Here is a 16,528-nt window from a genome sequence, read left to right as displayed (position 1 = left end):
CAGTGTTGTTTAAAGATTTTTACTTGAAAAGTGGAAGAGCTGCTAGTCAAATTAAGCTTGCAGCTATATGTTCCTGTTTGAAGAATATATTAAATTGTTTGCTTTGGTTTTCTTTTGTAAAGATTAGTAATTTTGATCTTTTTAGCTGGCTTTTGGGCATCCCTAGTGTAAATTTAATAAGTATATATGTAACTTTTGTAATGAACTATGGAGAATAGACTAGAATAGAATGTTTCAGGTGGAAGGGACCTACAATGATCATCTACTCCAACTGGCTGACCAAAAGTTAAAGCATGTTAAGGGCATTGTCCAAATGTCTCTTAAACACTGACAAGCATGAGGCATCAACCACCTCTCTAAGAAGCCTGTTCCAGTGTTTGACCATCCCCTCAGTAAATGCTTCCTAATGTCCGGTCTAAACCTCCCCTGGCCCAGCTTTGAACCATTCCCACTCGTCCTATCGCTGGATCCCAGTGAGAAGAGATCAGCACATCCCTCTCCACTTCCCCTTCTGGGATAGGCTCCTTTCAGAGAGCTGTAGAAGACAAGTCTGCCAGTTTTTAACTGTGTGTGAGGAGGAATGGAGTTTAAAATCTTTGTCTGAAAAGATCCACTGTATCCAGATACTAAACACTGCACTTTTTTCCCCTCAGCAAATCATATAAGGGAAACCTTTCCGAAACAACGGATTTTGAACATGCATTTCTTCTCTTTGAATATTAGTGTTAAGCAGCACAAATTCTGAATTTTCCTTTCAGCTTGTAAGACCCACTGTCCGTTTTTTTTTTCTCTATTTGATGTTTCCCTGTTAACTACAAGTGGGGAAGAAAATGAGTATTTGAAATCTACTGCGTATACTTTATTTCTAAAGTCTGCATATGTACTTTGAAGTGTGAGAATGGTTTTGTGCATGTTTTTTTCATGCACAATGTTTTAAGTTTTCATTTCATTATTTGAAAAAATAACTGAGGTGTTCTTGTTGAAATGCTAGAATGCAAAAGTCATTGACACAAAATATTCATTGACATTTTAATTTAATATTACCTTGTTGTAGCTCCCTCAGTGAATTGGAAGACTGTCTTCAGCCAAATAAGGCAGTACTGTATACTTGGGCAGACCCAGCAGGATCTAGAAAATTGAAATGGAAATGTGGAAATAGAACTGAGGAAATTACCCCCAAAGAGGTATGTTTATTATCTAAATCTCCTTTTAATGCTGTCTAACTTATTATCCTGTTCATCAGTGTATGTATGAAATTCCATATGTAATGAGTATGATCGGCAATCTCATATGAGGTTCAAACACAGAACAGTAACAACTGTGTTTGCTGGAGCTTGTGCCAGTAAGCATTGTCTTCAGTTCAAAAGCACGTGTGTGTGAAGAAGACTGCTGTAAAACTTCATAATTAAAAATTTTATTATTTTCCTGTACCTTTAAAAAATGTCTTTTATTGTTGTTTGTGTTGCTAAGACTTATATTTGCTTCTGGAGTAGAATGATGAATACGATTGTTAAAACTTTTCCTTTCTTGTTTGTAGGACAAAATGGAAATACTCAGCCTGGATTGTAGAAAAGCAGTCTATTTAGTGTCATTTTTTGAAGGTTTGCAGCGTATTGTCCTGATCACTGAAGATGAGAATGTATTTAAATTGACATATGAAAGTGTAAAAGCAGAACTAGCAGAACAAGAAATTGTTCTGTCTTTGCAAGATGTTGGAATTTCATTGGTTAACAATTATACGAAGCAAGAGGTGTCCTACATTGGAATTACAAGGTAACTTATTCTATGTGCAACAGTCTAAAATGTTTAACTTCAGGTATTTTCACTCACTGAATTTCATTTTGGGGTGTGATGGAAGAGGAAAAAGAGGTCTGGGTAAGAGTATTTAGAACAAAATCATATTCTCCTGTTGTAAAGAGAAATGTTTTCACTGTGTTTTATATTAATGCATATGCTTTCTGTATTTGGATGTATGTTTTTTTGCAACACATAATTGTAACTCTGTGTGGCAAACTTCCCAATACGTTGAACAGAAGTATTTCCTGTCTGTGTAGTTTGGGGAGTGATAACAGTGTTTTAAGGAGTAAGGTTTGTGGGTGGTTTGTGTCAGTGAATTTTTCTGTCTTCATTACAGAAACAAATTGCTGAATACTGTGTTGAAAATTTTGATGCAGTAGCAGCTTGTAGTTCTTTTTAGTTTTGATTGACAAATTATGGTGACTTTAGGTTTTCTACTATAACATTGCAGAGGGAAGCAGAAAAGAAACTATGTAATGGTTAAGAAATGTGTGCTATCATATATTCAAACAGGGGCTCTTTAGAATGCTCAAGAGACACTTGTGTATCATTGCCATAATCCACACACTCCTGTGTATTCATAGCCATAAGGTTGCTAGAGTGAGTTTTTTTTCTCCCGATTAATCCTTTGCATAGCACTGCAAAATAAACAAGCAAAAACTTGTGTACACATATACTTCACGTATTCACATCTATCATTCACAAAGATAATCTCAATCCTTGCCCTCACCTGAGAAACGGAGATCTGATAACTATCTAGACAGTGGAAACGCTCCATTAAAAGTGGCAGCTAATTGCCTAGATTCAAAGTAGTGTTGAGATTTTACTGAATCAGTGTTTTCTGGAAGCAGTCATCCATAGTCAGTAGTATAGCAGTACTTATAGTTGGTATTGGTTTTTTGTTAAACCCTGAGTGGATGTCAAACTCCTGCAAGCTTTTTCTAAAGATAAGAGTATATTCCTTGGGTACGATGAAGAAAACCCTATTATTCAGAATGTTCCCATTTGTGAACATCTTGTTATAAAAAGAACGGAAAAGGCAGTTTGTATCTAACTTGATGCAGAAACAAGTTTCACCACACCAGTTCTGGGATCACAGCCCATGGAGGGGGGGTGGGGGAGGGCAGGCAGAGAGGATAAAAAAGGAAAAACTCACAGCAATTTCAAGGTAGCACTCTATTTTGTAGCTGTTGTTTTGCCATTTAGTTCACCTTTTCTTAGGTGGGTCTGCCATTGAGGTATCTGAATGCAGACACAGATACAGCTTAAAGGGATTTGTTGTGGTTTAACCCCAGCCAGCAGCTAAGCACCACGCAGCCGCTCACTCACTCCCCCCCACCCAGTGGGATGGGGGAGAAAATCAGTAAAAGTAGTAAAACTCGTGGGTTGAGATAAGAATGGTTTAATAGAACAGAAAAGAAGAAACTAATAATGATAATGATAACACTAATAAAATGACAACAGCAATAATGAAAGGATTGGAACGTACAAACGATGCGCAGTGCAATTGCTCACCACCTGCTGATCAACACCCAGTCAGTCCCCAAGTGGCGATTCCCCGCCCCCCCTTCCCAGTTCCTATACTGGATGGGACGTCCCATGGTATGGAATACCCCTTTGGCCAGTTTGGGTCAGGTGCCCTGGCTGTGTCCCCTCCCAACTTCTTGTGCCCCTCCAGCCTTCTCGCTGGCTGGGCTTGAGAAGCTGAAATATCCTTGACTTTAGTCTAAACACTACTTAGCAACAACTGAAAACATCAGTGTGTTATCAACATTCTTCACATACTGAACTCAAAACATAGCACTGTACCAGCTACTAGGAAGACAATTAACTCTATCCCAGCTGAAACCAGGACAGGATTGGATTAGGGGGGCTGTGTCTGGAAAGCTATGTATTTGTGGGGTATAGAGTAACTTGGGGAAAGAAGAAATACCCTCCACCTGCTGATAGTGTTGGTTTGTGCCCTATCGTGTGTCGTTGGTTTGACTGTAAGGTGAAATCAGACAGTAGAGCCTCTCCCAGAAGCAGTGGAATTGAGCAGGAAAGAGTCCAGTGCCCTTTAAGGATGATTAATTATTTTGTTGTCTCTTACTTTTATTATTAATAAAACAAAATAACTGATTTGGGGATACCATTTTAAAGGACAAAAAACCAAAAAACCAAAAACCCAAACCAAAAACTCCCACCATAAAATCATTAGAGGAGACATGTAAACCAAAATCACCATCTATTGATTTAGACAGGATGAAGAAACTAGCTATCAAAAGTCAGAGGTAGTTCAGGAGGCATTTCATTTTGACTTGATGTTCTCAATTTCTAGTAAATTCAGCTATGCCAAAATACATGCAGGAGTATATGCAGAAAACTACACTGAGTTTGTAGAATAATAGGTGGCAGTACTGTTGAAACTGAGCTTCCTGATTAAGTATCCTTACATACCCATCTTGATCAAAGTTATACAGACTTTCCGTTAACTTTTCTTTTTTGCATTATATTGCAGAGACTAGCTTCCACTTAGTACCAAGAAGGTAGTGGGAGATTTGGGTCACTTTTATTTACTACAGTAGTGCTTTATGGTTTCTCATTTCATAGTTGTAACTTATTAAAAGCCATACTATGGTAGGTGAAACTTGTTTTGAAATAGCTAATCCTTCTCTCTTGGTCCTTTGTTTTGTTTTCAAAGTTCTGATGTGGTTTGGGAGACAAAACCCAAGAAGAAGTCAAGATGGAGACCAATGAGTGTTAAGCAGACTGATAAATTAGAACAAGAATTCAAAGATTACAGTGAGCTAACTCCTTCAGAAAATAAGATTATTGAGTTGGAATCAAATGTTTTGGTAATACTGATGTTTCTCTAATTCTGTTGTTTACATGCATACACAGGAAAAAAGATAATGTATCAATTTTGCTATCTTTGAAGAAACTTCCAGTGAAAACTGAGATGATTGATTACATAATCCATTTGAAAACTCTTCTTTTTCTCTGTCTAGAAAAAAAGTCTTTGGAAAAAATCCCTAAACATTTGAAAGCTTGCTATAGATGTTTTGTTGTTAGCCTTTAACTTTGAAATTGAAGTGTAACATACATATGAAAAAATAATTCCAGAAATTATTTTGGAATGTAGAAGTACATTATGCTCTAAATGCTGCTGTCCGTGTCTGTAGATGGATTCTAGATACTCATTAGAATTGTGTTGTAGGTAAATGAACATGCTATAAGTAAATAAGCCAATTGTTATCTCAATCGTAGACTGTTATACTATACCACTCTGCCTTTCTCTAGACAGCCATGTATTAAACGCTAGTAATCCCCCAAATATTGCATTATTTTGTAGTTTTACTTCTATTGAAATTTATGACAAAATTTGATTGTTTTAAAAAAGTTATGACATCTGCCTTAAAAGCTGCAAAATTTTTACTGCTAAGCTATCTTTACAGTATCAATGAACAGTGTAAATTTTAAAGTATATTATAAAAAGCAGTCTTTTGAAACACATAGCAAATTTTCTTTAATAATATGATAGGTATGTTTAACTCCTAATGGAATGAACATGAAAATTCAACAACCAAATGAGATTCCCATCAGAAGGAATTATCTGCCAGCATTAAAAGTAGAATACAGTTCATCTGCACATCAGAAGTCTTTCAGAATTCAAATTTACAGGATACAGGTGAGTCTTGTCAAAAAACAGTGAGTTATTTAAAAAAAAGCAACTTTTATGGAAACTTGGAATTTTTTTTTAGAATTGATTGGATTTGTCATGTTTTGAATTTAATTGTACTCACTGGCTTCTACATCAGTGCTTCTCAATCTTTGGAAATACTACTTAAATGCTTATGGAAAAAAAAACCCAGACAACTATGACTGTTAAGGAAAAACATTTACCATTCATCTTCCATGCTTTTTCTTGTGGCTTTGCTTTACAGTCAACAAAAAAATAGGTACAGTTTGTTGTCTTGCATATGTTCAAGTTTTTAAAAACAAATCCATTGCAAAAATTCTGTGGACCATTAATTACCACCAACTTAGAGAAACTTTTCTAGACTATTTGAATTGGATGATTTCATTTTGAAAATGGAGATATTTTGAACCACAATAGCAGCTTTTTTTCTCTTTTGAATTGGTGGAATGCTACAGGTAATGTTCATAATTCTTGTGTTTGTCCTGATTTTAAAATATTTCACTGTTGAAAAGCTAACGTGCTGCGCCTTGTCCTGTCCTTACCCCTATTAGATACAAAACCAGATTCCTGGAGCCATATTTCCCTTTGTGTTCTATCCTATTAAACCTCCAAAGTCCATCACCCTGGATTCAGGTTTGTTTTTCTAGTTTAACATAATCCTTACTTCTAAAATGACAAGATAACTTGCTTGTACTGACGTTAACCATGTCACTTGTCAGATGAAGTCTGTATAAGCTTCCTGACTACAGATAATGCAAATACTAATGTTAGAGATAGGGAAGCAGTTTTCTCTACAAAGAAGTTATACAGAAAACCATTTGAACAGTTAACAGTTGGAAGAAAACAAAATTTCTTTCATTCATCAATATCATACCTTTTAAGCATATCTTTCTGACACACTAATTCAGTGCTCTTGGAGAGTGTAATGTGAAAGTTACATTTGGATCAAGCTTAAAACAGACTTTTGGCAGTTGTATTCAGACCACAGTTAAAACTTAATGCTGACTAATATAGGAGAAGAGTTGCCTGCTGAAAATAAGAAAAGATCAAATTGTTGCTTATATTGGTGGTAGTGAATTTGTGGTACCATTTCTCTATTACTTGCATTTGGAGTTCCACGGCAGTGAGGATTCAATCTTCATTTTTAGTCATCTGATTTTTCCCTACTGCCCCAAATAAATGTTTATCTTAATCATGTTGATTATTTTTTCCTTTGCTTGCATGCAATAGATGACCTAGTGACCTATCTGAAATAATCTTAAATAATAAGAAATGTGTGCCAGTCTAAACTCAAAATTCCAATGTGAGTCACCATTTATAAGCTCTGTAGATAGCAAATTATATTTTGCCTGTTTTGTATGTAGCCTCCCAACTTCTCCATTGCTTGGAACATAGAGCTCAAATCAGTATACTATGTCTTCCATTAACTCATTAAGGGTAAAGTCACTTGGAAGACCAGAGTAATCTCAGGAGGGATTCTGGATTGCAACAAAGAATACTGCTTGTAATTTTGTACAGACGCTAATAAGATGTCAGGTGTTCATTCTAAATATGATCAATTTCAAGCTACAGTGCATAAATCAGTGGAATTCTTTTTTTTGTTTAGTTTATATTTTGGTATCACCTGTTGGAAAATCTTATTCCATGAGCAGGGAAATGATATAAGTCTAAGATTATATCAATATTAATTTGCTTTTAAATGAAACTGGTACATTTCCAGAGATCAGTGAAATAGAATTTTTATGTTCCATTTCATCCTTGTCTTCCTATTCCTTTCTGTTCCTGGTCTTTCCCCTGATTTAGTTGTTTGCCAGTCATATCCATTATGTAATCCTACTTTACAGGATTCAGAAAATCCTGAACATATACAACATTTTCATATTAAAAATATAAAGGTATGTATATCATATAAAAATCTGTCCTGATCTCTTTTTACTTTACAACTTCATAGCACCAAAACCATTTACTGATGTCAGTATTGTCATGAGAACTGCAGGACATTCACAAATATCTCATATTAAGTAAGTATTTTGACATGTTTCATCTCTTTTGCTATTGATTTGTTTAATCAAGATTTAAAATTATTATAGGGGCAAAGATAATGCAAGATAATTTTACACCAACTCATTCTCAGAAAGATCAGAGCACTTAGAGAGATGAAAACTCAGCCCCCTTTATTATCCATATAATGGCAGAGTAAAGTAAGGATTTTTAAGTGTGTTTTTAATGCAGATTTTTAGTCATTTTTGATTGAGGAAAAACCTCTGTGTTTAACGGTGCTATATACAATGTTAAATGCTGCTACTTGTTTAAAACGGTTCTGGTTACAGGAAATGTGTTTATCTTACACCACTATGGGAAGCCTTCTTTTCGCCAGTATTGGCGAATCCCTCTAGGGGTGGTGGGAATACTACATGAAGTCAATACATAAGTGGCCTAAATACCCTAGATTAAGTTTTGTGTGTCACGCGTTTTCATAAAACACCTTAATAATTGTTTTTTGTTTCATGTGTAGGTATTTTAAAGTCCTCATTCAAGAGATGGATCTCAGATTAGATCTTGGCTTCTTGTATGCACTGGTTGAATTCTTTACACAGACTGATGTGCCGAGTGACCAAGAGGTAGAAACCTTTTGTTGTTTAAAGATTAATAGATTTTTTTAAAAATTTGTAATTATTCAATTTATATTTAAAAAAAAGAAAAAAAAACCAACTTGGTCTTCTGTGTCCATAACACTGGTTAATTCCTGTGTCAGGGACTAATGAAGCTGTGAGGTTTTTAAGCACTACCATTGCCTGAGGCAATCAGTAAACGCTTCCTTTTATCCTCATCTTGCATGCTTCAAAAACGTTTTGAAAAGAATGAAACTAATGCTGTTGTAGGCTCTTTGGTCTTACTAATGCCTGAGGCATCAGTTAATTAAGAACCCAAGACAGGAAGGAAGTGAAAGTAATGCTCTTTTCCTTAATGCGACTTATTTAAAAAAAAAAAAAAAGGAAAATCTTGGCCGGGAAATCACTGAAACTTACCTGCCCATGAGAGCAAGAGAATGTAAAAGGAAGGGAGAGAGGTTGATGAGAAAGTGAGAGTCTTTAGTAATTTTATGTAAAATTGGAAGATGATGTAATTGACATGTTGATACTAAGTGGAGAGGAGAGGGCAGTGGGATGGATTTTAATTATTGTACATGGAGAATGAGAGAAGTTTGTACATAGGAACAGTAGAAATGATAATATGAAATGCAAGGTAGTCTGCTTGGAAAATAATAATAAAAACTTCAGATACAACCATAAAGCAACGGAGGAGCCAGAGTTTCTCGGATTTGCCAAAATAAAACAAAAAAGGTGATAAGTTGTATAGATACAATGCAGTTGGGCATGCTGCTTTTAAGAGTATTGAAATTTTGAATGTCAGTACACAATGAACTGATAATAAATTATTTAGCAGAAAGTGTATCGGTTTTGTCTGTATCTCAAAAATGCTGCTAGTGAAAAATGAACCAGAAATATTTGCATACAAGATCTTCCTGGATGAGTAGAGCAAAAACATCCTTTTTCGTGGGGCATTAAAAGGTAGTGTCTTACTGTGGCAAGTGAAAGGTACGCCGGAAAGGCAACTTACTTTTCTTTTATTTCCCCATATCTACACACCAGAGATTGAAAAAACTATTACTGCTCAGGGATTATACTAAAATAAGGAGAAAAGATTAAAAAGTTGCTCCAGTGTAAATAGAAATTGAAAATTAGAAGGAACTGTAGAAGAACAAGAGAATTTATTTCTGGAATAACATTTCAAGCAAGATAGGAATCCTGTTAGAATTTTGTAAATTTACAGCAAAATAAATTAATGTAAGACTTGTCTGCTGTGGGTTATAGTTCAGTAGATCTTTTCATCTAAGTAAATTCGCTACTCTTGCATGGTATAATGTATTAAATATTCCCTCAGTTTCCTACTTTTGTTTCTTAAGCATATGGAGTTCTTTATTTTGAATTTTAAAAAGAAGATTCTGATTTTGGTGGGTTGTTTGTAGCTTGTTTTCTGACCTTTGATAAAGGAAAACTAAATGTACTGTCCAGTTCACAGACGTTTATGTGGTTACCTTGAGTTTGGGGTTAGCAGGCATGAAGATGTAGTTGATTCTTCATAGTCCTGTCTTTCTTTCCTGTTGCTGTAATTTGAAGCCTGTGGGTTCTTTGCAGAGCTCTAGAGGCACCACAATTTTGGAAAGACTCACAAAACATGTTAACTGCTTATTGACTTAGGAACTCTAGTCTCTTGGTCGTAATGTAAATTTTAAGTAAAATTTTAACTTAAAGAATGGGATCCTCTCTGGTGAGAGGCACCTTTCTCTAATTCAAGACCTAAGTGTGTATTTCTATATAGTCTTGTCTTATTATATTATAAACTCTTGAAGCAAAACTGAGTAATGTAAAAGGCTAGATGAGTCTAGTTTTGTTAAACATCATAAGCTTAATTAAACATCTTCAAAAATTTAAATAGTAAGAATGAGCGGTCTAATTGTGACTTATGAAATATAAGGAAATTTGAAAGGTCTGTTAAAGCAGAGATTCAATGAACATTAATAATGTTACTTTAGAATTGTTTCAGAAATGTCACTGTATTTTCATATGTGGGAGTATGTAGTCTAAACTGGTGGTTCCCAACAGTGTGCTAGGGCATACAGTTTGTTACTTCTGTTGATACCAGGTGTACCCATGAATCCTGGATTATTGTGGTAGTTTGAAAAATTATGTTAATTTTCAATGCATGGTTGTGTAGTGGAAAAAATAAATTGTTGTATTTTATTCTCTCTTTCCCCTCCCAGTGGAAAGATGAGTGATTTGAGATCAGCATTGTGAGCTAAATCACTGAATCCGGAGATTAGAGGAAGTCCTCTTCTGCACTTTCATTTTTATTGGAATTGCAAGGCATAATTTTCGGATTTGGTCCCTACTTAATATTTAGTACCTTGACTATTCTGCTTGTTGAAGTAGCAAGGTGGTACTGGGGTTTACTGTTCTGAAAAGACCTCTCATTATTTTCAGTTACAACTTCATTTTCTTTGACTATTAAGTTTTTTCTGACTTTAGAATTGTAATTATTTAAAAATCTTAAAATTTTTTTTTTTTTTTAACTTGGCCAATTCTTGAAAAACTGTTGTAAAGTAACTCTATCTTTTGAAGGAGAAAAGAAAAAAGGGCTAGATGAAGGTCTTCTCAGAGTATGTAAAAGTCTAGTTTCTGTGTACCAGAAAATAGTCTTTAGTCTAGTTTTTTGTATTTAAAAACCTGTGTGCTGTATTATGTGTTCAAAAGGATATACATGTATGCCCTTTGTTTGATCCACATAAAAATTGTCCAAAATTTACTTGAAATATTTAGTATTTGAACTCTAATAAAAATAGATTTTTTTTTTAACTAATAAATAGATGTATGTTTATACATATGTTTCCTCCTCTTCATACAAAAAAAGGCAGCAAGCAAACTCAAAAAGTCCTTTAAAATGTCGACTAAGTAAAAAAATAAGATCAGGAGAGTATAAGTAGTATTAGTCTATGTATTGCATCTCTGACAAATGCAGGGTAGTTTTATATACTCTAAAGTAATATTTTTTAAAAATGCATTCACAGCTAGAACTTTTCAGAAAGGATGTTGAATCTCTGCAAGAAGAACTGATGAGTGTGTCGTCAATGGATACCTCACAAATCAGCCTGTATGAATACTTTCATATCTCTCCAATTAAGGTATACCTTTTTCACAGTACAGCCTGTGTTTGCTCTCTAACTGAAGAATTTTTGACTCCTGTAGGATAGTAGGTACTGGAAATAAAGAAATATAATGGTGATCAAAAATAAAATAAAAATGTCCTAGAAAAGTGCTTTCATTGTTACCACTAACTTATATGGGGTTTATATTAATATTTATTAAATATTTACATTAGAAGTTCATTATTTCATTCATATCCATGAGTTTCTTCATATACAGTAATACTTTTTATTATTTAAGAGATCCTTGCAAAATGCTATAGTTTGTGTGCAGACAGTGTGTTGTGGATTGGGGAATGAGGTCATTTCTAAAAAAACATGTACAGCCAGCATGACTGCGCAATGATATTTTTTGCTTTATCATTACTTACTGGAAAAACAGTTTTGTTTTTTGACTCCAGTAAAGTCTACTTTTGGCTATTTCCCCATTCCCATAAACATTCAGGTACAGCTGTTGAGTAATAGGTGCATACTTACATGGAAACAACAGCCTGTTTGCCCAAATCTAACTCCCATGCATTTTTAGCTTACTGGTCTTTGTTTTTTGATTATTGCATAGCTGACGTTGTTAAAGCTGTGATGGTACTTTGTAGGCTCTATAACAGTGCTCAGTAAGAGAATCTAACCTCCATCCGCTGGGAAATAGATCAAAGAATGGTTTGAGTTTCACCTCTACAGTATCTGGTAAGAAGTTAGAAACAGTCTGCTATTAGAACAGGTAATTGCAGGAAATGCTTGGCTAGCTTCATGTAAACAGCTTAGCTTAACTTATTCCAAGTATATCTAGTGCTGTTTCAATGTTTTCAATGTTTTATTACAAAAACTACTCCTGACTTGGCAGAATTAAAATGCCCCTTACATGTTAAGGTAACAAAGTGAACACTTTGTAACAAAGTAAACAAAAGCTTATTTTTTAATGTATTCTGTCATATTTGACAAGAAAAAGTACACAGAGGAGAAAGGATGGAATAAACGGGCTTCAGGTTCTAATAAAAGATTAGTCTTTAACAGTTATGAAGTCAATATAGAGCTGTGAATTGAAATGATTCTGCAAGACGAGCTATGTATCTTTGAAATGAGATATAGTTAAGGTCTGTTATACCATAAATTAATGAATGGCACGTGGTGTTGTCTTCGGAGAATTGGAAACATACATAACAACTTTTCATCTGATTTTGAAAACTGCTGAATACGCTTGTGCACTATAGAGCCCTCTGAGCAATTTTCCTGAATGTTTTTCTGTTTTGAGACTGTCATCTGAATTTCTGTGAAACAAATACTTTGGTTAATTCAGGTCTGCCCCGGTGTGTTTTTTTTCTTGTATACATGTTCCAGTGTTTGTTTAGCACCTGTAAAACTTGTGTTAATAATTATTTGTTTTCAGGCTTTTGTTTGTTGTTCTTGCCTGGACACCAAGCTATGTTACCATTTTCAGTCTGCTTTGATTTTGGGTATTAGTTATAGAAACAAAATGTTTTGGAAACAAGCTAATAACCTAAATTACAACTAAAAGATTCTGGAGACCTTATCTGAAAACAGGAGTAAGCCATTTCAAGTTCTTGTTTTCTTAAAGGTAGTTCTGGTTATACAGTTTGACTTTCAGTGTTTTTGTACTGCCCTGCATGGTGTATTTATGTTTTCTGTGATGAAGTCAGTATGATTTCAGTCAAGATTAGAAATGTCTTATCTCAATTTTTAAATCATCTAAAAGATTATAAACAAAGAAATATAATACTTTTACTAACCAATCGTGTTATTTCCCAATCTCATTTTTATCCTTCAGTTACACTTAAGCTTTTCACTCAGTACGGGTGGAGAAGATGGTAACAAAGAAGAAAGAAAGAATGAACTGATACCACTTCAGTCCTTGAATCTTCTGCTGAAGAGTATAGGGGCCACCCTCACCGATGTACAAGATGTTGTCTTTAAGTAGGTTAAAAATACGATTGTAAAGATTACTTCCGAAGATTAAACCAAAATTACAGATGTTAGACTTTAATTTGCTCTCATAATAAGGACTTACTTTTTCTCTTTACTACTTTTTTTTTTTTTAGGTTGGCATTCTTTGAACTCAGCTATCATTTCTGTACTACACAACAGCTCCAATCAGCAGTTGTAAGGCACTATTCAAAACAGGTGAGAATAAGTAAATTTCAATATTTCAGTAAATTTATATTTTGAAAGCACTACTATGTGCTTTGGTTCTATGAAAATAAATAAAATTACTTTCAGCCTTGTATGTTTGTACAAAGGTTAAACACATAAACACATTACTTATTAGTTGTATTCTGTTGCCTTTATTTTGGGGGCAAGTACTGTTTCCAAATTATCACTAGAGGAAAAGTGGCATAGATGCCAAAACAACTTGCTGGAATGGATAGTGAAAGCAAACACAATACAGCTCTGATAGAGCAGGATTGGCATCAAAATATTAATGTTTTTTCTTGGATATTAGTAGTATATGAATTATGAAGCCTCTTTGGCCTTTGTGTACTGTTCAGGTCCTGTCATCCAGTGGAGAGAATCCAACAGACACGCTTTTGCATAAAGGGATTAGTCCTCTCCATCCATCATTAATAATAAGGGATTCTTTGAACATATTAATTTAGTGCTCTGTCCATCTTTAAAGGAGAAAAAAAACCTATAAAGGGTTTTAATTGGGGAATGATTTATCTTTTGTTCTCTGACCCTTCCTTTTTCCAGAGGGAAAATTTAAATCTCCTAGGATATACTCAACCTTTTCTTAAAAACTGAATTACACTTCATATAGATGTAGTCGCAACATTTTGCGGTGACTATCAATGAAATTTTCTCAGCATATGCAAACAGACCAAATTTTGTCCTGTAGCATGAGAGAAATCTAAGTAATGTGCTTGCTTTGTAAAATCTCAAGAACATTAATGTCAGTTGTTTGTGAAATACTTGTAAGAAGTAATGGTTATTTGGCTGACTTAATATGATTCACTCACTGTAAGATCCTTTTTAATACAACTACTTCTACTTTTCCACATAATTTTGAGTTTTTTATATTAAACTCATATTACTTCCACTTTTTTTTTAATCTCAATATACTACACTGCCCTTGTTTTATTGTAATTTCTGAATATTTTTACTAATAACTATTTTTATTTTAGGCTATTAAACAGATGTATGTTCTCATTCTTGGCCTTGACGTCTTGGGTAATCCATTTGGATTCATAAGAGGCTTGTCTGAAGGAGTAGAAGCATTCTTCTATGAACCTTACCAGGTAAAAATCTCTGCTGCTTTCTTATGAAATGTAGCACAAGTAGACAGATATGAATTAAATTGAAAATGTGGATATATTAATGCATTGTTTGGTTTTAAATTTTGATTTAGAATTGAAAATTTAAAGTGAAAGTGCCAGGAAAAGTTACTGGAAAACTCAAGGGAGATAAAACAGAGACACTAGTCCATTTAACTTAATTCACAAAAGACTGTTCCTTACTGTTCTTATTTTAAAATAAATCTGCTTTTTTTTCCATTTGCCTTAAAATAAGCAGACTGCAGGGAATGGATTAGTATTCTAAAATAGTCTTTCTCTCACAGGTGCTCTCATGGGCACTTTCACACTTTATCACTCGTTCTTGCGCTCTTGTTCTCCTTGTTATATATAAATTCCAATAAAAATGTAAGATTTTAAAATATGTAGTGCATACTATTTGAAGCTTAGCATTGCATTTATGCAATCCATTTTTTTATTTAGGGAGCCATCCAGGGTCCTGAAGAATTTATAGAAGGAATGGCGCTAGGACTTAAAGCACTAGTAGGGGGAGCTGTTGGTAAGTTTCAGCATTATGGTAGTATACTTAATAGTAAGCAATACAGATGAGTATTTGTAAATTGTATTGACATTTTACATTGTTTTATTTTCCAATAGGTGGATTAGCTGGTGCTGCATCGAGAATCACTGGTGCTATGGCAAAAGGAGTAGCTGCGATAACTATGGATGAGGATTACCAGCAGAAGAGGAGAGAAGCCATGAATAAACAGCCCACTGGTCTGAGAGAGGGTATCACTCGTGGCGGAAAAGGATTAGTTTCTGTAAGGAGAAAAAAAGTTACAAAAAGATTAATGAATTTTATGCAGGCAGGAGTACCAAATATAGAGGCTGCCATAGTCACCAGAGAGTTGTTACTCTTTATTTTAATTCTGGTTTTGCAAATATATGGCCAGAATTGATTGATAGTTTTAAAGAAAAATATATGAGGGTAGAAAAGAAGGTAGTAACTGTGAAGTATGTACCTCTAATTCTGTTAACTTGTAGTGAATTTTAGAATACTCCAACACATGTACTTTGAGGCTGTTCACCAATGTAGTAGTAAGAGAAATGTAAAGAATGAAAAATAATGTGAAAACCTATTTGTAATGTCTCTTGTTTCTCTTGGTAGGGTTTTGTCAGTGGCATAACAGGAATAGTTACAAAACCAATAAGAGGTAAGTTTAGGTCTTCTGATGCATTAACTGTTCATATGATGGTAAATTCTTGATATTTGATAAGACATTATGTATTGGATGGAGTTAATTTTCCCCATAGCAGCCGTCATAGTGCTGTGCTCTGTATTGGTAGCTAGAAAGGTGTTGATAACACACCAGTGTTTTGGCCACTGTTGAGCAGTGCTCGCACAGCATCAACACTGTCTCTCCAACATCCCCCCCCCTCACCAGTAGGCTGGGGGGTGAGCAAGGTCTTGGGAGGGGACATAGCCAGGACAGCTGACCCAAACTGACCAAAGGGATATTCCATACCATATGACGTCTGCTCAGCAATAAAAGCTAAGAGAATGGAGGAGGATGAGAGGCATTCATTATTACGATGTTTTTCTTCTGGAGCAGCCACTATGTCTACTGAAGCCCTACTTCCTGGGAAGTAGCTGGACATCACCAGCTGATGGGAAGTAGAGAGTAAATCTTTTGTTTTCCTTTGCTTCCGCGTGTAGCCTTTGCTTTTGCTTTATTAAACTGCTTTTATCTTGACCCACAAGGTTTTTTTCCATCTTATTTTCTCCCCCCACCCCCACTGAGGAGGGGAGTGATAGAGCAGTTTGATGGGCACCTGGCATCCAGCCAAGGTCAACCCACCACACATTATAAATCTGAGTTATAAAACTTTTTATCAAGATTTTGTATTCCTACTGACTTTTAGTTTAAATGTTGTTCACGTGAACTTTATGTGGAGGAGAATATGTAGTTGCATATCAAATAAGATTTGTAATTAAATGGTAATTAAGTTTGCTAAGATTGTAAGAAAAACTTGGTGTTTTAT

At 34.8% G+C, this 16,528-nt stretch overlaps 1 protein-coding gene across 1 annotated transcript in view; it reads left to right on the top strand.

The window, feature by feature from the left end:
* Positions 1-16,528, top strand: part of VPS13A (vacuolar protein sorting 13 homolog A) — a 109,834-nt gene that overhangs the window by 75,776 nt on the left and 17,530 nt on the right. Inside the window, exons 53-66 of the mRNA XM_030005170.1 lie at positions 1,055-1,184; positions 1,538-1,773; positions 4,481-4,634; positions 5,321-5,467; positions 6,031-6,112; positions 7,431-7,500; positions 7,995-8,100; positions 11,109-11,222; positions 13,027-13,172; positions 13,298-13,379; positions 14,378-14,491; positions 14,969-15,044; positions 15,143-15,306; positions 15,654-15,699. Coding sequence (XP_029861030.1) covers positions 1,055-1,184; positions 1,538-1,773; positions 4,481-4,634; positions 5,321-5,467; positions 6,031-6,112; positions 7,431-7,500; positions 7,995-8,100; positions 11,109-11,222; positions 13,027-13,172; positions 13,298-13,379; positions 14,378-14,491; positions 14,969-15,044; positions 15,143-15,306; positions 15,654-15,699 — 1,667 coding nt within the window. The remainder of the gene's footprint in view (positions 1-1,054; positions 1,185-1,537; positions 1,774-4,480; positions 4,635-5,320; positions 5,468-6,030; positions 6,113-7,430; positions 7,501-7,994; positions 8,101-11,108; positions 11,223-13,026; positions 13,173-13,297; positions 13,380-14,377; positions 14,492-14,968; positions 15,045-15,142; positions 15,307-15,653; positions 15,700-16,528) is intronic.

This window comes from Aquila chrysaetos, chromosome Z, assembly GCF_900496995.4.
Source record: "Aquila chrysaetos chrysaetos chromosome Z, bAquChr1.4, whole genome shotgun sequence".
NCBI lineage: Eukaryota > Metazoa > Chordata > Aves > Accipitriformes > Accipitridae > Aquila > Aquila chrysaetos.
The sequence above is the reverse complement of the archived record's forward strand: the minus strand, read 5'-3'. Positions and strand labels throughout refer to the sequence as shown.